At 36.9% G+C, this 22,734-nt stretch overlaps 2 protein-coding genes across 3 annotated transcripts in view; one reads left to right on the top strand and one right to left on the bottom strand.

Annotated features, from left to right (window-relative positions):
• Window positions 1-30: 30 nt before the first annotated feature.
• Window positions 31-11,555, top strand: trarg1a (trafficking regulator of GLUT4 (SLC2A4) 1a). Its single transcript, XM_079886968.1, has 3 exons — window positions 31-986; window positions 9,281-9,407; window positions 9,875-11,555. Exons 1-3 carry the CDS (start codon window positions 600-602, stop codon window positions 9,895-9,897), a joined length of 537 nt encoding a protein of 178 aa, XP_079743094.1. The 5' UTR covers window positions 31-599; the 3' UTR covers window positions 9,898-11,555.
• A 2,616-nt stretch (window positions 11,556-14,171) lies between these two features.
• Window positions 14,172-22,734, bottom strand: part of gosr1 (golgi SNAP receptor complex member 1) — a 34,587-nt gene continuing 26,024 nt past the window's right edge. Inside the window, exons 8-10 of one of the 2 annotated variants that reach the window (XR_013822846.1) lie at window positions 19,092-19,174; window positions 16,733-17,702; window positions 15,952-16,622 (exon numbers count right to left, since the gene is read on the bottom strand). Coding sequence is in view for 1 of the 2 variants with exons in the window: in XM_079886964.1 (XP_079743090.1) it covers window positions 17,578-17,702; window positions 19,092-19,174 (208 nt within the window). In the remaining variant the exon portion in view is untranslated. Of the gene's footprint in view, window positions 17,703-19,091; window positions 19,175-22,734 lie in introns of both variants that reach the window. The other variant, XM_079886964.1, reaches the window with a different exon arrangement.

The following is a 22,734-nucleotide window of genomic DNA, read 5'->3' as shown; positions in this document are numbered from 1 at the left end:
GTGTTGCATGGGGAGTCCTGCAGGATCATTGATGCAGAGGAGGTGAGAGAGGAACATCCCTGCACTCATTGCTGCGCAACTACTTTAACCTGCTGCAACATCACAAAAGAGCGCAAAGCACCCGCTTTTTCATTTATTTACACGTGAAAAACGCTTTCTCTACGGCTTTTAAGACGTTTCGGTAATGCTGCGGTGGAGATGCTGAAGTCCAGATGAGTCGCGTCTCTGTGGTTTAGTTGAGTGTGTGGGCAGAGGAGATCGTCTTCCGATCTGGATTGAACGGAATCCATTAAACCTGATCACAAAGAGAGGATGACCATATCGACATGGGAGGATAATGCCACAGCGGCTCTTTGACTTGTTTTAATTAGTTCGGAACTAATTTGCAAAGCAAAATAATAATAATAATAATAAGCTGGACATCTTTATTCGACGTTTCAAGTCAAATTAACCGTATGAATACAATCAAACGAGTGATTTGAAGTTGAAGAAATCGTAAATAATGGGAAATTAGCGCCGTTTGAACACTTTTATAATATTTCACATCTGCCAAAAGGAGTTTTTTTTTCTTTCAGAAATATTAACTTTGGATTTCCACAATGGCAATAAACACCGATACGGAGTTTGCGAAATCGAATCTGGGGGAGAGCGGCGGCACTCAACCAGCCGAGACCGAGAAACTCCTGGTGACCACCGAGCCCACCGGGGTGAAGACCTCCAGCTCCTTCACGGTCAGTGTCGGGGGTGACAAGGATGTCGACGGGGATCAGAACGGCCACAGTCTGCCGTTGAGATCCGGATCAGTGGGGCAGCTCGGATCAGCTCATCATCTCTCCCCGTCCAGAGCGAGCCTGAGCCGCAGATCTTCCACCGGTAATGCCGCCCAGGAGCAGCAGAAACCCAAAGACTACCTCATACTGGTCATTTTTTCCTGCTTTTGTCCCGTGTGGCCACTAAGCATCGTTGCGTTGGTCTATTCAATTATGGTGAGTAAACAGTGATAAATAAGTTATAATTGAAATAATTCAAGGTGGGATTTATTTCGTAATTCAGACCAAAATTTCCACATTTTATATATTAAAATTGTGATAAAAGTACAAAACAAAAATCTCTTTTACTTAAAAAAACAGTGTCTGTCTGTTGTATGGCAAGCCGTTTATACATTAATTCCTTAAAGCTACTGGTACTAGTATACTAACATAGGTTTAAATTAGCCTACTATAAAGTCTGTAGTGACTATTCATAAGTAAACATTCATGAGATTCTTATTCCAACAGTTGTATCTATTTCCCCCCCTAGTTGAACTCACTGAGCTACAGTCTAATTATAAATACCGGTAGTGTAGTGTACTATTAAAAAAAGAGAAAAGGCTACTAACAAAACTGAAACCAATACTAGTAACTATTGGGATAGTTTTACAAAGAAATAAAATGTTAATAGTAATGGTAAGAAAGTTAATCTGACCATCACTGAATTCATCATAGAATGGAAATGTTACTTGCTACTATTGAGATACTGACTAGCCATACGTAGCCTAGGCTACTATGTAATAAGTACAGAGAAAGTGAAAATGATCACTAATGGATTACTTTTTGGCAATTAAAACGACGTACTAAAATAGTTAGATAGTTAGTTTTAATAGAATAAGTTTAGTTTCAAATTGATACTATTGATTATAATTGCTAAAGTGACTTGCCATACTCTTGCAAATCATATGCAAAAGCCAGGAGCTGCGATGAGAGAGCAGAGCACAAATCCACTGACAGGTGTGATTTACAGCCCTGCATATGCTCGCAGTAAACGGACCCGACTGCGTGCTTGGGAGCCATTCGCCAGAAAATTGGTGCAGACTACATCCACCGCACATAAAGCACCCACACAGCAGAAACTCTGGGGACTGTGGAGCAAAACAGTCATTTAGGAAGCATAAATGGGGTGTGAACTGTTCTTTTAAAGCCAGAAAATTAAAGAAATTTTGATTGAAAACACTGTAGAACAAGCTTTAGGTTTATACCGTTGGGGCAAACATTTTTTTTCAAAGCATAGATACAAATATTAAAATTAAAAAAGAAGAAGCCAAATATAATCTAAAAAATATAATTATTTCCATCCAAGTAACTCGGAGGACCGCACTGTGAGCGTGCACCATTTATCTGTGTTTAATAAAGACCTAGCCTACAAGAGATTGCATCCATGACATGGCTGTCCCTCTGGAAAAAAATACTCTTGTTAGCAGATAACAATGTTGAGTGCTTCAGTGTTCACTGTTTCATCTCCTCTCTCTGAAAGAACAGTGAATAAGCAGCGTACAATATAACCTCAGCAGGATCATACAAATGAGACTTTCCAGCATATAATAGTCACACAAGAGCAGATTTTAAATATATCATTTCAATAAATGTAATAAGACAGTCAAATTCAGTCTTAAGTGAATTTTAAACCATTGTGTGCTCAGTTTTCATTACAACTTTCTAAGTGTTTCAGTGGGACATGCACTATTGGAGAAACACAAATTAGAGCATTAAATTATCATCGAGTGCAAAGGCGCCATACAAATGTGCTTCATTTTCTTGTAAAAAATCTAAATCCTTTACATAATGCAGAATGCATTGAAACCAATATTCTACAAACACCTGTTCTACTGACCAAGCTCATGCAAATAGCATCTCCCAGTCTTGCATAAGCCTCCAAATAAGCCTTTCTTTCATGCCAACAGTGTGACGGGTGAAACCAGAGCATTGCCTACAATTCAACAGAGGGCAAGACAGATCAATTTAGCCTTCTGCCCTGCTATAACGACCCCTCTGTCTTATATTTGGTCGTAATTCTTAAAGAACCTCTATTATGCTTTTTTCAGATATTACTTTTCATCTAGAATCATGCCAATCGACTGTCCTGCACAGTTTATCTCCAACCCTAATCAAACACACCTGAAGCAACCAATTAACGTCTTCAGGATGCTTGAAAATTAAAGGCAGGTGTGTTTGATTAGAGTTGGAGATGAACTGTGCAGGACAGTCGATCGGCAGGAGCAGGGTTGGGCACCCCTGATGTAGAGTGTAATACAGCCGTTTGTAAATGTAAAATGTCTGCAAAGTTTCAAAAATGAAAATGGACAAGTTATTGTCTCCCAAAGAAAGAACCGATTCTGAACTGCCTGAAATGAGTCGTCAGTAATTCCAGTCTTACTTCCGGCACGAACCTCCTTAGGTTTGTAACAAATTTGCGTAATGCCCGCCTATGGTCTTCATTGGCTGTCTATGAACAACGAGGCAATCTTTACTGTTCGTATCACTGTGTATACAAGTGCTAAGAAAGCAAAATTCAAGCTGAAATTCAGATATATATCATTATTACATATTCAGGTCTTTAGCAACCCGAATCTATATCTAACACGGATGGATCTCTACCTGTTGCGATAATATAAAACTCTCCTGATTTTAGAGTAACGATTACAGAAGAATAAAATAAATCATATTTTGTTACCTTTTGGAGCTTTGAAAGGTTCAGATTGAGCAGATGTTTTATACCATCATTACTGTTCTCGTCAGAGCTCATTTCCCACATTCAGCATCTGGCTCATATCCGCCATCTCAAACATATTCTCAAAACTATCATTTTCAACATCTTCAAAAAGCTGACAGCTTCTTCACCAGATCCACCATCAAGTGACAGTGACATTAATATCTGACTGTGTTCAGTACTTGCTCTGCAGTAAATCGCTGAGCCATTTCAAGTTTTGCTGATGATTCTTCCTATTCTTCTGTTTAATGCCTGCAGTAACTATGAGTGAAACGTCACTTCATTATTGTGTATCAGACATTGCCACCTTTTGGAATAAAGGTGATTTGCACTTATTCAGTCATCAAAGATTCAATTGTTGTGCAGAAAATGTTTTCTTACACTGTTACACACCTCGGGTTGTTTTTTATTGTTTATATTGTTAATAATGAATTGATTGAGGAATACTAAGAAGATTGATGTCTGACTTGACGAAGTGAATGACGTCCCAGGTCACTAAAGACCTGTGGTATGCGAATAAGGGTTAATCTGCATTTCGTTTCCAACAAGCACTGTAAATGGGAGACCAATCACAACAGACTGGACTGTCTGACCAATCAGAGCAGAGCAAGCTCTTGGAGAGGAAGGGTTTAGAGAGACCCAATCCTTTATCGAACTGCTTTCCTGACACTGTGAGAAAAAGAGGGGATGCTGAAATGTATATTATGAGAAAATTCAAGTGTTTTTTGACCTTGGATGCATGTAAACCTATTGTAGGAGACCTCCAAAACAGGAAATGTAGCAACCTTTAAAATAGCATAATAACATAACCGTTTTGCTACATTAAAAAATATTTTTTATAAAAATAAAAATAAATACAAATAGAACGTGTATAGGATTACAGAGTACAATTTGGATCATAACTCTTATGTGGGTGAGGTTTAAACTGGAAAATGATTTATTGTTTATTACAAACTAAAACTGCTCAAAACAAAACAACAAAAAGGATTATTCAGGAGTCATGTTATTGCATATCTTGTTTGGTAAGTTTAAAATATTAAAAGAGACATACACATTTTAAATGATTATAATCTAATATATAAAAGTATTTATCATTATAGTATTTAATATTAATGTTACTTTTTACAAGTTCAGATTTCTGAGACGAGCACAATAAAAAGAGAGAGAGACATCATCTTATTATCTTGAAATCACACTATGCACATTTTCATTTATGAAGTTCACACTTTAGTCATATCGGTGTCACAGGCTAATCATTCTATCATATTTTCCCCCATTATTCCCAAGTCAATATTTGTGCCTTTCTGAATAAGGTGTCCAACTTTGGCACAACCCTCAGGACAAGTACAGATTCATAGACCAAAACAGGACTAAAACACTTTCAAAATAAGAGCACAAAGAATAATAATAGACATAATAAAATTTTGAGACTTTCACTGGTTATTAGAGGAAGTCTACAAAAAGTGGGATGCTACAAAAATATTTGGTTTTATTTTGTGTTGGAATCCTATAAAAAAAAAAATTTCAGACTCATAGCCAGACATCTAAACAGTTCCTTTCAGCTGAGACCTAGAAATCAATATTGTAACCGGCAACATTGCAATGTGCGTACTGTAGGTATGCATCAGGAACGCCGAAATCAATGAGCTTACAGAGGCAATACAGTGGCAAATAAGATGTTATGGTAAGCTGAAGCTCATGGAAGCAGAAAGGAATCATTTGCTTGACATGGGGAGGTGACGTGAATTTAATTGGACAATCTCAGTGCAATGGTAAATCAGCTTCTGCTGGTAAAATATGGTAAGCAGAGCTGCTGAATGGCTTTGTTTCTGTGTCCATATCTATGTACATGATATTATAACAGGAATTTGAGACTACAATGGGCTGCCAATTTCTGCTTTTCCAGCTTTTCAATATGAAATAGCTTTGGAAAATATTGATGCGTAAAGCAGCTTGTTGCTCGTCTCTCAAACAAGCCCTATATTGTAATATGGTGTCATCATGTTCTCACAATGCTGAGTGAAACATTACATTATGAAAGCAAACAGCCAGTGAGATCATGTTTCCAGTGCACCTGCTCATGCACTGACAACAGAAGCTTGTTTCCATGAGCAAAATAAGAGAGACCGGAGACGAAAAATAAAGAAATAAAGACTAAATAAATACATTAAAAACAAGAACAAAGAAATAATAATACTACAAAAATAGTAATGTACACTGTCCAATAGCTATGTCAGCAGATAAAGTTCAGGGAGGCAACATGCCGCATATTAAAATTTTTGCAGATACCAATGAGTCCATAATTGTTTTAATGTTATTTCAGTTAAATGGCAGATTTAAAAATACTACACAATCGATCAAAATTTTCGGTTAAAAAGTGAATGAAAAATAAAACACAAAAAAACTAAGCAAATTTAGGCACCACAAAATTATACTGCACTGTATGAAAATGTATTAATTTTCTAATTTCCTAAAGAATTTAACTGTGATATTAAATTATTAGTGTTTTTAAATAATTTAACTAAGCTAATCTAAACATAAAAATAGGGGAAATTAATATGCACAATTAAATATACAATACCAACCGATATATTGTATTTCCAAGGTATATATTTTTTAAAAAGTTAAATATTTAAACAATGATCTGTAAAGCAATTTTTATCGACCCGTCGCTCAATAAATTTAAAGCTGCACTTCCTTTAATGTTGCCACCTGCGGTCTTGATTATGGCCCGAAAAGAAAGTGGCTACTAATAATAATAATAATTGCTGAAGAACAGTTAGTTAAAAAAAAAAAAAAAAACATCTTGAATGTGGCTTTAATTATTACTGTCAATATAATCAAATTAATACAGAAATATTAAAGTATTGGTTTCTTGTTGAAAATGAATTTATTTTGGAGTAAAAAAACAAAAACAAAGAGAGGGGACTTTGCCTCCATTCTGCAGGTTTTCTACAGTCAGTCCTCTTTGGCCGCTGGCATGGCTGTTTATAATTAATGGCTCAGGCTTGTGAGGGAACGCTAAGAGCTGCTGCTCACTCCCAGGCTGCAGCAGGAGAGGTTGAGAGGGGGAGGGGAGCTTTCCTCTGTGTTTATGGGAGAAAGTGAGGAGAAAAGGGGGCCATCAAATCAGCCCAGAAGAACTGGCAAAGACTTTCCAGTTCATGAGAAATATATTACAAGCCAAAGCTCATGGGGAATCAGCGTTATCCATTTGCTGTGTCACTGGACCACACCCCTCCTCTGCTCGGAAAAGCCGCACACAGCCCATTAGAATCTCTGAGCATTCTCTAAACCGCAGTCCGGCAAAATGCACCTTAAAACACAAAGAGCCGGAAGCTGCATGCCTGCATCACGACGACTGCATACTGCACTGTCATCCTGCTGAATGAAAGCAGGTGAGAACGGCCGTGAGATTGAAACGCAAGAATGGCAGATGGCATTTTACAACACAGTATTTTCAAAAAGACTCCCACTGATTGAAAGTGCTGACACGGCTTTTCGCAGTGATTAGTCTTGGGAATCAATAACGTTGTGCAGCTCCAGTCACATATTATACCCCTACTAGGATGTCCGAGCCAGTCTGCAGTATTTGAACTGAGAGACGATGGGTTGGTTAGCAGAGAGGGAAGGGTACGGCTCCGGATCTAAAGCGCCATAGGGGTTGATCTACATCAGCAAAACAGATATTTGAATATATTTCACAAGACAAAATAACTGAAGCTACACAAACGATGCTGTTTGCAGGCTTTTGTGATAGTAGTATAACGTTAGTTGCGTAAGTCCCTCATTTGTCAACATCGAGTCATATGGTTGAGAACTTGCTCAAATTGACAAACTTGAGGAAACACAATATTTTTTTATTGCGTGTGTGTGCACATAAACACACTACAGCTGAAAGGTTTGGGGATATGATTTATTTTTAAAGAATATTTATAATGTTACAAAAGATTTATTTCAAATAATTACTGTTCTTTTGAACTTGAATCCTGTAAAAATGCATCACAGTTCCCACAAAAATATTTGTTTTCAATAATGATAATAATAATAAGAATAATAATAAGAAGAAAATGTTTCTTGAGTGCCAAATCAGCAAAAATTCAGCTTTGCCATCACAGGAATAAATTACATTTTGAAATATGAAAACAGTTATTTTGATGGCACTTTAATTATAATTGTAATACTGCTACTGTTTTTACTGCATTTTTTGACCAGCATAAGAGATTTCTTTCAATTAAAAAAAAAAAAAAAAAAATTTCATATTGACCCAACCCTAAACTTCTGAATGGTACTGCACATATATATTACTGCAGCTTGACATTGTGGAAGCAGAGCCTCCCTGTGGGTGAGGGAAGATTGTGTGTATGTGATGGGGGAAGCTCTTCAGTTTCTCCAACAAAACCAGTTTGATAGAGCTGTAATCCTATCTGCTATTGTCCTACCGTCTGCTCTAAGTGAACGCTGAAGACATGATTAAGAGGATAATGGTTCCACAGTCGGCCTTTCAGTCTTTGGTTGTACATATAGGGATGAATGTGAAGGTGGATTCCTACTGTGTTTGTAAACTGTCTGTTTAACATTATGCAACATTAAGGATTTCTGAGCCATATTGCGTTTTGCTTTTTTTTTTCCATAGCCAATATTTATAACTCATTTTCAACATTTGAATTTTTCTTCTCTCAACTTGACAAAGATCATCTTAAAGGGATAGTTCATCATTTACTCACCCTCTTGTCGTTCCAAACCTGCATGCGCATTTTTATTTTGAAGAGCCTACTGACTTCCGTTGTTTGGACATTTCTTGTGTTTCACAGAAGAATAAAAGTCACACAGGTTTGGAAGAACAGAATTTTTCAATTTTGAGTGAACGATACCTTTTCCTTATGTCATACGTCACATTAATATGGAGTAAAAAGTGTTTCCCCAAACTAGTTTGTAGTAGTACATCATTATGGGAGCTGTCAAGTCCGAAGGACCTGAACTAAGACTGAAACCAAAAAGTAGTTTGAAAATACTTACATAAGTGTGTGAAAACTGTTACAGGGTCACATCCTAAAAATGGAAAATATAAAAATAAAAACTAATTTGAACAAAAACTATAATAGTATCTCAATAATACTTAAATAACACTGTAATTAATATAATTTGTGTCCCTTTGTCTCTGGTAAACTGGGGAAACAAAGAGAAATATGAAGTTGCACAAGCTACAAGGCTCTTCTACGCCCTACTTAGATAACAATGCTTTTGGGAATCAAGCCGTACATATTAAGTACAACTTGCTTGCTATTAAAAGTGCTTCGGGAAGCTTCAGGAAGTCCAGTCAGCACCATGGACAGCAACGCCACTCTTGAGACTCCTGAGTTTCTTTTATTATAACGTGAGATTGCGTCACATCGCAAGACGAAAAAAGACACCAACGTGATGGAGAATGGAATTAGCATTTGAGGGTGGGGAGATTGGTTGGCCACTGTGTCAGAGGCTTTATCCTGCACAATCTATTGCTCAGTATTGATTCCTTTAATGCAGTCTACTGGAGAGGCTCTCTCTAGGGAACACTGACCATCTAATGGGTGGCTGTGGCATATAGGGCTGCACTAATAAGGAAACACGTTTATCGGCTCACCATATCCTGTATTCAAATCACTTGAACATTTCAGTCACCTCTGACCTTTTGCTTCCTTGCTAGATTTCAGCCAATGACTTAACTGAAAAAAAAAAAGTATTTTGAGCATATTCTCTCTTTTTTGTCTCGCTACAGTCCAGAAACAGTCTACAGCAGGGGGATATGGATGGGGCGAGACGCCTGGGACGCTTGGCTCGCCTGCTTAGCTGTGTGGCTATCATCGTGGGCCTCCTTAGCATCATAATATATGTGGTGGTTGCAGGTACGTCTTATTACAAGCTTCTAGATAGATGTGACACGCTCTATTATTTTGAGTATTTTTTCAGGATTCTTTGATGAATAAAAAGTTCAAAAGAACAGCTACTTGAAAGAAATATTTTGTAACAATGTTTTTACTGTCATTTTTGATCTATTTAATGTGTCCTTGTTGAATAAAAATCTACTTATTAATAAAATAATTATTTGATAAGTTACCTAATTCTGTCAGAAATATCTGAAAATAGTTTTGAGGAGGTTTTCTTAAAAACAAGTTATGACAGCCAGCATTTACATGAGTATACTGTATATCTACAACAGTTTGGAGTAGAAACATAATTATATAACAGAAATTAGTTTCTGGGCCAAAATGACTCAAAATGATGGAGCAGGTCACATACTATTGTTTGATAGGTTGATTATATTTCCACACTGTTATGATTCATATGCTCTTTTTTTCTGCTCTATCCTCAGTAACTGGAAAGGGGATTAAGTAAGACGAGAAACCCATCTACAGCACTACTGCAAAAACTCACACACGACGTAATTAAAATAAGATCTCCCTCTTAATAATGCCACAGAAGTTGAAAAATAAACGAGGACTGTAGCATCTAAATAAGATCTGATTAAATATCAAAAATGCATGCAGTAGGTTAGCATGCTCAGTGAAAAAAAAAACCAAAAAAACAACTAAATCCCATATGTTAAAAAGAACAGTGATGGCTTGCATTATGTAAATGAGAAACATTGCTGTTTCGGCAAGAAATCGCCTGAGGAAGACACGAAGGACGAGGGGACGTTTTTCAAAGATGGGCTACGACTGGCAAGCTGCATTTTAACCTTATATTACTCCTGGTTGATCTTGCATTCATAAATTATGCACAGAAATATTTGCAATATAACTACTGATGTATGTTTTATAAAAAGATTTATATGTGGAGTTTAAGCTATGGGAACGAACTAGGGATGACAAGACTGTTAGAAGATTTTCGTTTATTTATTTTGTAGGTTTTGATTATAAAAATGACCACGTGCATGCCTGATCTTGTATGAGAATAACTGTCAGCATTTTTCATTACTATCTTTTTCATTTATTTATCTGTGAGAGTAGTGGGTATCTACAGATGGGAATGTACATCATTGTCCAGTGCTATATTCTCTCAATGGCTCTGTCCTAGCCATGGGGCTCCACTACACGTCCTGTACTAGTATAGTTTCCTTCAGAGAGGTAAGACTGTAACGTTATGCATGCCAGGCCTCTCTGTCCTGACAAAAACTGCTGGAGCATGGACATTCAACTAGAGGCATGCAACGGCCAGCACCATTCTGTGCCAAGACCTTTATATCAGTATCCTAAACAAATCACAGGACTATTCATCTTTTCCAGGGTTCGTTCCAGGACAGAATGCCAGTCTCCCTGTCATAAATTTCCCTACTTAACCCTTATAAATATGAGATATATATCAGCATATTTATAGAAATATTTAGGCATGCTGTGGGTGGACAAAACTCTTTTTTTATCTTCACCAAGAATGAGCTTGTTTAAGGGATTTTTCTTTGACACGTCTCACAGTGTTGATTGCATCTCTGTGACTGCTTATTAAGACAAAATTACACAAATGAAATATGAGATTGTAAAAATGGAGGTACAGATACATAACAGCTCTTATCTGGTTAGTTAGACTGAGGGACACATTCCACAGCACAGTCTATTGATCTGTTTCATTCATACTGAATTAAGTATTTTACTGCCCTTTCCTATAGCATTTCTAAGCACTTTATCACTTATTTGTCATCATTATTCTCATGTCCTGACAATACTTTTGTATGACCTTCATGTATAATCTCCTGAATCTAGACTGTTAGCAACTCAACACCTAAGACTTCATTTATAACCACTGTACTGTATAATTTACTGTTTTGTGAATTCATGTGATCTAATGCACCTTTTTTTCTGGAAATTGATCTTACTCATAACTCTTTTGTTCACTATAAGCAATTATGTTAACTGTGTAGTTCATAATAACCATTAGGCCAATATGAATGAGATGCAAAAATGCTGCTATGTGTCTTTTAAAACTGTGATTTGTGTACAAAATATGTTTTTCTATGTACCTTTGCAAGTGTGAAATAAACATTAACATGCATGGTCCACAACTTGCTTGCAGCTATTGAACCTGTACAGAAACATAAGCAAGGAATAGAAAGTTACTGCATTAGCAAAAAAATAAAATGTTAAGCGTACCACACAAAGAAACAAAGGAAGACAACAACTTTCAAAGCCTTCCTGCCCCCAGCACATATACACAAGCCTAATTTTTCATGCTCCTGACTATCGCTACTGTAAATAATGCATGGCTAAGGAAATGGCACAAGATCTACTGGCTGATTTTGCACTTCCCTGGTTCTCTGATCTCTAAGTATGGCCCTCTGCCCAGCCTCACTCCAGCACTCAGCACTAACAGTGCTCTCTCACTCACAGTGACACAAAGTGTTTAAGTACACACAAATCTAGCCACCAGCTTAAATGGACTGAAGTGCCATCATTAGTCATCTAGGATCACAATCGGAAATGGTTTTATTTGCTTAGAAGAAAGAAACCGTGACAACACCATAGAGCTTTTTGTCAGCTGAGCACCAAGGACCTAAATTATTTATTTGAAGTGAGATGTCAAAGAATGTAAATCTTTTAAAATATAATGAATTTTAAAACATCTTTGGACGTCCATTTTTACATTTATTTTTTCAGTTATACATTTTTATTTAATTTGGGACTGGCTTTTCAGAATATTCTAAATTCCCTTAGTGTTTTGTTTAAAGTTTAGTATTTTCATTATTTTATAAGGTTTTTTATTTTTTTGGTGGACGCGCGATCTATCGCCAGATTCACACTAGGCTACTGCGTGAGCACGCGCGTTTCATTTCAACGCCCATATTACACTAGTGTGTGTGTCCGCTGGCACGGAGCAGAGCGAGTGTTTTCAATTAATTTGGAAGATGAGCTTTAAGCTCGCGCGTGAGCATGACGCTAAACTTCTATATGAACTGAAAACGCTCGCTCGCTCTGCTCCGCGCTAGGCTAGTGGAAACGCACCATACAGATTCTGGGAGTGTGCTGTGCGTTTTGCGTCCTTTCAATCGAAATGAAACTGCCTCGCGACGCTCATGTATGTCATGTGTGAATCCACTACAGAGCATCAGCCTTGCACTTTCACGTTGTACTTTGCAAAAAAAGTTGCAGTTGCAGTTGCAGTAGAGGCAGTGTAAACAAGTGAGTCAAAACCTCACAAATCCATGTAGCTAGCAGTCTAAAACCTTGGCATGTTTGCATTTCATTTTTCAATGGTCTAGATTTAGTTTTTTTTTTTTTTTTTTTAAATAATATTTTGCAACATGCTTTGTTCACATATATATCGTATCTTGAAGTGAAACAGATGTTATTATACTATGCCTTATACAGTTGGGTTCACTATAGTTCTAAAATATGTAATGTTGTGAACTCTATTTTTTTTTATTATTATACATGTACTAATACAAAATGTTTCACATATAATACTCTAAATGATTCCATAGCATCATAAGCCATGAAGAACATTAAAGGTAACATTCATATCAAAAATATTACAGAAAACCGATTCACACAATAAGGAAAAAAAAAAAGAAAAAAAAAGAAAAGAAAACATAACGGAAAAAGGTACTGTATCCGTGTATAATCAAAATAAAGCAGAGGAATGTAATTCTTTGTAGATGTCCATAGTTCTGGTTGCTTTGCAGTTTGAAAGTCCTTGCAATGTTTCAAAGTAAATCTTCATGTCAGCCTTAAAATGGTAGATGTTGGGTATCCTTTCAGACCATTTACATCTGCGTATATAAAACTTACCAAGTAACATAATAAAAATTAACATAAAACCGTGACTCTTGACTATATATTTTTTGTCATAATAAAAAATAACATCTCTTTTCTCTATGTGAATTTTAATTCTACCTAACATTAAATAAATATTCCACATCAATCCAAAATAATTTAACATGCATACATTCAAAGAAAAGATGCAAAATTGCTTCAGTATCCTTTTTACAAAATACACATGATTCAGAAAGGTCATTTTTATATCTTTTAGGAACTGGTTTGTTGGAAAAAATGTATGTATAATTTTAAAGTATATTTCATAACCTGTATCATTGATACAGTATTTGTTATTATAAGTCCAAATCAGTCTCCAACTAATATTTTCAAAATGGTCATTCCAAAAGTATTTATTTCGAGGTGTTGCAGGGCAATGAATCAGGCATCTGAAAAATGTATTATCACATTTACCATCTTTAATATCAACACTGTTTAACAAAACCTGTTTTTTAAACATTGATTGCTTATGAGGTTCACTACTGCCTCGCAAAAGTCTCAAAAACAATGCTGGTATTGCATCAAAAACAATGCTATATTCTCGTGGAGATATTGGAATCCCAAATGTCTTTAAAAATTAAGTATATGTAAATAAGTAGCCCATGTCAGTTGTGAGACCATTAGAATATACTTTTTAACCCAATTGTCATAGAAGATTGATTTATTCTTATATTTAACCATTTTACCATGGTGTTTAACCATTCTAGGTGTCAGTGCCCAGGGGCACCAAATAGTCTTAATCCGCCACTGCCTATTCGGGAAACCCTGACATGGATATTTCTGATTTAAAACAGAGATTCTCAATGTTAAAGTAGACTTTAACAAAGCTCACTGTGGGCTAATTTAAAACAAGATGAAACAGGTATTAAAATAAGCCAATTTTTTATTTGAATTCACTTGCACAAGTTCTCATTTCCTTTGAAGAACCAGGGTTCACATGAAAAAACAAACAAAACAAAAAAAACCCAGGTAGCCTAATTTTAAAAGTGATTTCTAGACCTGGAAGAGTCAAGTAAATTAAAATTTTAATCCTTATCCAGTAAATCACAAACAACATGGAAAAGTCCTTTGAATATTGTTGACAAGATTTAATGGCAATGCACCAGCCTCAACTATCTAGTTTGGCTTTGCATACACAGGGTTAAATTTCCATATTCCTCTCGTCTGGCTTCAAATGTGGTTAATAAGATTTACACAAGAAGGGCGTGTTTCTGGATCAACATCCTTTGTTGGTGCTGTAATGTATCTACAAATCAATGTCCTCTTAGTTTAGGATTAGGGTTAGGGCACAGGACACCATTCATGAGATGGTTTAAGGTTACTGTAAGGGCTATACTTATTTTAAACGGTGTTGATCCAGGATTACATCCTACTTTTGATAAATTGTGTTGCACTTTTTTAAGCGAATGAATAGGTCTCAAGATCAAACTCTTCGCAAAATCAAAAACGTGAAGACATACAAACGAGAGACAAGGGATGGTCCCCATAAAGATGCAAAGCTGTATTTACTGAACTTGCAGTATAATGTAGGCCAGGGTTGTGCAATCCTGCTTGTGGAGGGTCATTATTCTGCAGAGTTCAGCTCCAAACCTAACCGCCTGAGCCAGATAATCATGTCCAGAATCAGATCCCTAGTTCAGTAGTCAGGGCACTGATCAGGGAGTCGGCCATTTTAAGAACTGCATCAATCGCAAAATCCTTCAAGTGCACTGAAACCTTTCTTTGTTCTTTGTTCCCTAAAAAGTTCTACAATGCAGCGTGAAAACCAGGGAACATTGATGCTCACTATGTTCCCTTAACAGAAGTTCGGAAGTGCGAAACTGTTGGACGTAATTGTAACAATTTATAATAATGTACTTAATATAATGTCAAAAAGATATCAGTTCTGCTGTTGTTCATAAATACCAGTAGTGATGTTGTACAATGAGGACGTTGCCATGTCGCTGGAAATAGAGCCATCAGCATCCCAATGTGCAGCGAGCAAGGGTCCATACTAATGACTGAATTCGTGTACACATTACACTGATTCACAACCTCAGAAACTATAGAGAGCTGATTGAGACGCCCCCAAGATACTTCCAGGCAAGTGTGTTTTGGGCAGGTTGGACTCTGGAGCTAAACTCTGCAGGACATTGGCCCTCCAGGAGCAGGATTGGACACCCCTGATGTAAGCTGATTTTCACTACAGTCACTCAGGAGTAACTTCAGGTTACGTGTCTCGCTCAAGGGCACGACGGTGACAGAGCAAGATTGTGATCTCTGCAATTCTCCAGTTTCAGACTCGCACTGACTATTCAGCATCTGTAACTTCTTGGAAAGCAGCCCAGGAAACCAAGTATTATATGACCCCCCTCGTCCTATTCACACTCAACTCACGAATTACTACACAGCTGCAGATATTGATTAAAAATCAAGCAGAGAGGGCTTCATTTTATAGTGTTAAGTTCAGAGAACACTCTACTTTAACCTTAACAGTGCCAAGGAACAAAGACTAAAATTCTCAAGTGCTGCCATACCTCAGAATTCATGAATAGTAGAGTGGGTAATGTGTCATGTCTCCGTTCTCACCTCAGATCAGTTAGAAGTCACTAGGAAAGAACAAAATAAGGCAACATGTAGAGCAAAATAAAACAATGTGGAAAAGACAAAGATTTATTCATTTATTCTCTGGGCTGGTGTAAAGAGAACACGTTTCAGTCAGCAGGGGAGGTGAGGAGGGTGATGACAGCTTCCTGTGGAGTTCTGTGGGTGGCCAACTACCTTCCAAATGACTGCTGCAGTACCTCTACTACAGACACATTTAGGCAGAGAAAACAACAACATACCTCATTTGTGACTTTAAACATCATCTCATCTACAGTTTAACTATCTGAAAATATGATGAGAATCCCATACTGTGGTGTTTTGTGATCATCCTTTGGTCAACGAGGCCCATTTCATCTGTAAAAGACCCTCAGTCCCTCAACATTTGTACTGTATTTCAGGACACTTGGTCAATGTATGGACTGGAACAGTAGGAGACTGATGTGGCCTTTAGATAATGGACCCACAGAGAATATAGGAAAAAGGAGGAAAGATTTCTTAGTTTCAAAGAGCTCATTTTAGTTTATTGTTTTGGGGAAGCCAATGTCTCCATTGAGTGATTGTATCGAGTTTGTGTAAACACTCTCTCTATGCGCCAATGGAAAAACCTCAGGCAAACAGATTCCATCAGTCTAATAAGAACTATAGCCAGTCTGACTGCTCAAAATGTGGCAGACACATCAAAAAAGGTTCAGTACAGAAGAGATGATCAGCAGAAAAAGCTCACTTTTATGGCTGGGACATCATTTGCCAACATAAGAGGGAAGGAGAAACAGGCGTATGATAAGACTCACAATCCTTTTTTCTTTTTTCTACAACCATGCTGCATAGTGTGCTGGTCTTACCTCTACATGCAATCACTGTGCTATTTTTTCATTTTCCAGGGATCGATGCTTTATAGCTTGTATATTCATCACATTAAAGTTCTGGTCTTGATTCTGTCTCTCACGCTCCAGTTCCATTGCAGGCTTGTTGGTTTATCCAGGTATTCCTAACTGGAACCTGATCTAAACTTTGAAACACACCAGTAAAGTCATAAAGAATTAGCACCTTGAAAGAGAAGGGTTAGACATCACATGAGCTGCAATGCAACTATTTTATTGTTGGATTCATATTTTCCAACACTCAGAGGAATATGTCATTGTTAAGAGAGTTTAGAAATATCTAAAAAATAGAAGCTTTAGAGTATGGACATCTAATGTTTCACACACATTTTTAATATTTTGTATATGAATAATTTATTAATTCACAAAGTACACAGCATGATGAGAAACCCTCTTACTAAAAGGATCATCAAATTAAAACCCTCTTCCGATTAATAATATACAGGAACACCACAACTCCATGTTGATGCTTCACAGAATCGCTCTTTTCTCAAAGCCAATGTGTTATTATATGCTCTTTGAAATCTATTCCTGTTAGTAATTTGGTCTCCAGTCCCAGTTCACATCTGAACAGCGCATTGTTTGTAGTACAGAAACAAAAAAAAGGCTCTTAGAGCTAAAACCCTTCTGATGCTAATTACAAATAACGTCCATGCTGGCCACAATCAATCCTGTTTCCAGACTAGGCCAGGTGGGCTTCAGCTTTGTGGGCCCCAATAGTCCACCTCTCATTGAGCCCTTTCTCAAGGCTTTGCCACCTCTTTGCAGAACACCCCCTAAAAGTAGTCGGTTAGCTCCCCTGTTTGTCAGTGAAATGCATATAGCAGCAGAAGGATGGTGCAGATGCCAATGACTCCTCCCAGAATTAATGAGTCCCGCCTCTTCCTCAAGTTGATCCTCTGTATTAGGTTGTTGATGGCAGGGAAACGATCTAAAGTAGGGGTAGGTTAAGAAAATACAGGGATACAGTAGATTGCCTTTCCTCAAAAACTGACAGCAAGTATTTTTAAGTTGCAATTTTTCACATTTTTGTAAGATAACATGGCCTTGTCCTGTATAAATGTGACCTATGTAGGTAGAGGTGAGCTCTTCAAATGAAATTTTGTAGAAATCTACTCTTTTATAGGAAACCTACTGTATAGGTCCTGCATACTAGTGATGCACAGATAATGCAATTCTGATTAACGATACCGATAAGCCGATAATTAAAAAATAAAAAGGTCAATATTAAAATGATGTCCTATTTTATCTAAAATAAAACACTAACCAAAATCTAACTACTAAAAAAAAAAAAAAAAAATGTTGGTTTGTGAAAAAATATAATTACACTCATAAAAAGTAAAATGTTTGTATACAACTCAGTTTCAGCACATAAGGTTGTTTTCTAAACACTTCATGACAAATTTATTCAAACATATATATAATTTAGTAAATAAGCTCATCTCTAGTGTTTTTTACGGCAAACTAACTGTGAACATTGGATAAACTTTCCTGAGGTAAATGCAACAAAGTGACATTGTTTTATTGACGTCTTTCTGCGGTTGATTGAGAGATTGCATAAGATGATACATTTTGGTCAGTTGTACTGTATTTTTTAATATACCTTTTAATGTCCATGCATGTTTTTTCATGCTATAACTATTAAAGTGTAAGAAAAGACGTGCACTCCACACCGCTCCGAGGTGCTACAGTGATCTGTCACTGTAAGAGTGAAAACGCCAATCATTGTTTGAATTTCGTGATAAAATGGACAGAATTTAAAAGCTGAGACTTTTTTCTTATCACAAGTAATAAAGCACAAAGCTCTTTGTGATAACTAGACGGGAGGCGCAATACAAATAAGGTTTGGTGTAGGAAAAATGCCAACCCTGGCAACCCTGGCTTGAACTACGGGGTTTTCAAAGGTTCAATATAAAGTTTGCTTTAACATTGCAAATTCTTTTAACTATTAATGCATTAGTCACATTAACTTCAACAGCTCTAAATTCAACACAAAATACATTTTCTTCACACAATACGAGTCTGACACATTTTTTCACCCCCTTTTGATTGACAGGATATAATGATCATCGACTGTCTTTAAACATTTGGCCGATAGTGAAAATAACAGTGCTTTTAGTGGCTGATAGTGCTTTTATCGGCAGAGACTGATTATTGGCCGATACATTGGTGCATCCCTAATACATACATGCATACACACACATATACATATACACATATACACATATACAAGCACTCACAAAGCAATACAGTATGTATTATCTTATTCTACTGAATACATATACGAATACATATACTCTTTTTTTGAAATCAAGGATACTGGCCAGGGTGTTGACACGGCCCTGTATAGACTTCAACCACCCTCTCTGGGAGGTCATGTTCTCCTTGGTTGCCATGGCAATGCTGTGGACAAAAAATAAAAAAAGAGTGCGTTTTATTGCATATGATATGGGGTTGGCTCATCACAGCACATATACAATGAAAGTGGTCAAAAATGGCTGTGATTAAATAAGTAACTAATGATTTTTACAATGGAAATAAGTCCAACAATTAACTTGTCGCTGGACGACTATTTTCTTCTAGAGCTGCTGTACAGCCAAAACAAATTTTGTTGCATTATTTTCCTGTTATCACTGTAAAGCTGCTTTGAAACAATCTGTATTGTAAAAAGCGCTATATAAATAAAGGTGACTTCACTTGATCAGTGAGTCAAGGGCGCAGCAGCTGTTAGGACTGCAGACACAGGAGAAAGTCCCTAAAAGACAGCAAACGTCTATTTCACTAGGTTTGATTTCAGACAGGAAGGCAGGAGCTGCATTAATCTAAAGCTCCAGAGACATTAACCACACACAGCTAGAAACCAAAAGTATGCAGAAAAGTGACCAACCATTACATATCCATTTCCCTTGACACTGCAAAAAGTGAACACCTCATATTTTGGACAGATCAGAGGTTTTCCTGCAACAGCCATCATTTGTCCTAGCTTAAAGGCATAGTTCATTTAAAAATGAAAATTCTGCCATCATTTACTCACACTTATGTTATTCCAAAGGTTCTTATGACTTACATTCTTCCGTGAATCACAAAAGAAAAATGTACTGTTTGTTTAAATAAAAAATAAAAAATAGATTAAAATAGATAAAAGTTTTCAAACATACCTCAAACAAATTACTTTTATTTTATTTTATTAATGGCATGTCTTTTTCCAGTTAAAGTAGAGGAAAATAGTGTGAAATCATCTTTTAATTTCCATTTCTAAAACAAATACAGAGACGAAGTGGGAAGGTTATAAAAGGAAAACATATGAGCAGACCAAGGAAGACGTCATAGCATCAGGATAAAAAAAAATAAAATAAAAAAAAAACTCAAAGCAATATGCCTTGAAAATAGAAAATGCCCAACAAAACAAATAAAAAACAATTAGGTGGAAACAGGAGTCAATGTTTGTGACTGAATGAAATGGCATTTACATTGAAAAGCAAAATGAAAACCAGCACTAACACTTCAACCGAAGAAACCAATGTTACAGAGGGCTAAAGAAAAGCAACCATGGAGTGTGGATGATTAAATGAAAATGATATTCAGTGATGAATCAGTGATGCTGGAACTTTTGTCTGGTGCCGTTCTAATGAAACATATTAAGATGACTGCCTGAAGAAAACAATTAAATTTCCCAACTCATTTATGATATGGGGTTGCATGTCAGGTAAAGGACCAGGGGAGATGAAAGTTCATGTCAACAGTCAATGCACAGGGTATACATTGAAATCTTGAACACTTTTTTCATTCCATCGATAGAAGAGGTTTGGTGGTGAAGTCATTTTTCAGGATGATAATGCATCTTGCCACAGAGTAAAGGGAAAATTTTCAAAAAAGTTGGAACCAGCTTGATGGGGAATATGTTTTTTTATATTTATTTTTTATTTGAGTCCATGCCTCAAAAAAATTCAGGCTATCATAAAAGCCAGAGGAGGAGCAACAAAGTACTAATCATGTTTTTTTTTTGTTGACGATTCAATCATTTTCCCCTCAACATAGAGTGATTCCATAATTTTTTTCCTCTACTTGATGTGGAAAAAGACATGCCATTAATAAAAAAAATTAAGTGAATATGTTTTTGAGGTATGTTTCATGAAGCCCAAATGCAAAGTTCATGTCATATCTGTGATTTGTTTGTTTGCTATAAAGTAAAAAAGCTGTGTGAACATCCTCAAAGCTTGAAAAGTACAAAGTAATCCTTATTCAGTACATTAAAAACAACTGGAAAGTCATGGGCCTTCGAATATTGTTGTGGACAATGGCGGGTGGGGGGGGGGGGGGGGGGATTGGGCTTGAAGTCAAGAATTTTGAGAACCACTCATCTAATGCTCATTTAACTATGCACTGTTGCATGCTATAATAAGACTGTTGGACAGGTCCAGTCCTACTACTTTGTTTTCTTCAGCTGAGTCTTACTTTAATGTTCCAAGTGGGGAAGATTAAATTGCTATGTGACAATACAGCTCCCTCCGCCTCCAGCTCAGCAGATTTGTGAGTGCAAACTAAAGCCTGGCATCCATTAAACTCCTGTCTGCCCTACTCTGCAGAACAAAAACCATCAAATATAGTCCACCACAAGCACTCAAGCAGACCCTACACCTTGATCATAATGAACAAGAGATCTTATCTATCATACCCACATAAAACCGGTGTCATCTAGAATGTATTTGTAAAATTAGGTCGACACCATCATTTTTAAGCAGCGTGCCACTCAGTGATGATTAGTTGCCAGTAGCCAAACCCCACTCACACAAACAAGTCATTGAGCACATTTAACAAGACCCTGAAGGCCACAAGGTCTCTGGTGTTTTGTACTCCCAGGTGCCCTCAGTCACGAACAAGCAGTTATTTTGTTATAGCCAGAGATTTGCTGTGACGCCTCTAGACAGGCCCTTTACCATCTGACAGTTCTGTTCTCAACCTACATTCCTGAGCATCTGCACACCATGAGATGATGAACACATGAGCTTAATCCATCTCCGAATCTTCATATCTGTATGTGTGTATTCTAAATTGTGCATTTGTTTAAATATGTAAGGGTGTATCTCATAAAATCTTGCTTGTGATAGTTTAATTCTTGATTTGCCTTGTTTTTAAATCATTAAAAGAGAAACATGAGCACCCACGCTCTTCAGAGATCAGAGCTATGATGAAACATTAAACAATGAGCTCTCATCTTGGTGGCTCCAGGCTGTGGGTGCTACATAGGGAAGATAATGATTAAAAGCAGCTGATATAGCATATTTTTTTTGCTTGAACAAGACTGGGGTGGGGATAAAAAGAGCTGCATGGACCAAGAGCCGACTTAAGCACCAGTGCCGGCTGCCAGCTGTGGGGTTCCCAAAGATGCGCAGTTAAAGTGTAGGCTACTCTCATGCCCAGCACAGATCTGCAGTGAGGGAAAGACAGTAGTGCCCAATAGCACAATATTAACAACTAACGCACCAGAAGAACATGGCACAGCTGGCAGAGTTTCTGTTAGTTTCCCTTAAAAGGATAGTTAACCTAAAAACGATTCTGTCATCAATTACCCACTCTCATATTGTTCCAAACCTGTATGACTGGCTTTCTTCTGCAGGACACAAAAGAAGATACTCTGAAAATATCTCAGTGTTTTTTGTCCAAATAATGGAAGTCGATGGGGTCCAGTGTTGTTTTGGCCCAGGGTTATTTTTATTAACTAAAACTATTAAAATGTTTTTTGATAACTCAAAGCTGAAATGAAATAAAATAGAAATAGTAGATGAAAATTTAAAACTAAATGATCTAGTGGTATCAACTCAATGCAAATGGGTCAGTAGTTTGTATCCCTTCATCGAATGAAATCTTCCTCGAGTTAATGACCCTTGGCAGGCTATTCTTTCAGAAGAGACCACATATTTTAGTAAAACAAATAAAAATAGAAACTGAAGAAGTGTCTGAAT

The sequence above is a fragment of the Squalius cephalus genome, assembly GCF_949319135.1.
Source record: "Squalius cephalus genome assembly, chromosome: 11".
NCBI lineage: Eukaryota > Metazoa > Chordata > Actinopteri > Cypriniformes > Leuciscidae > Squalius > Squalius cephalus.
The sequence above is the reverse complement of the archived record's forward strand: the minus strand, read 5'-3'. Positions and strand labels throughout refer to the sequence as shown.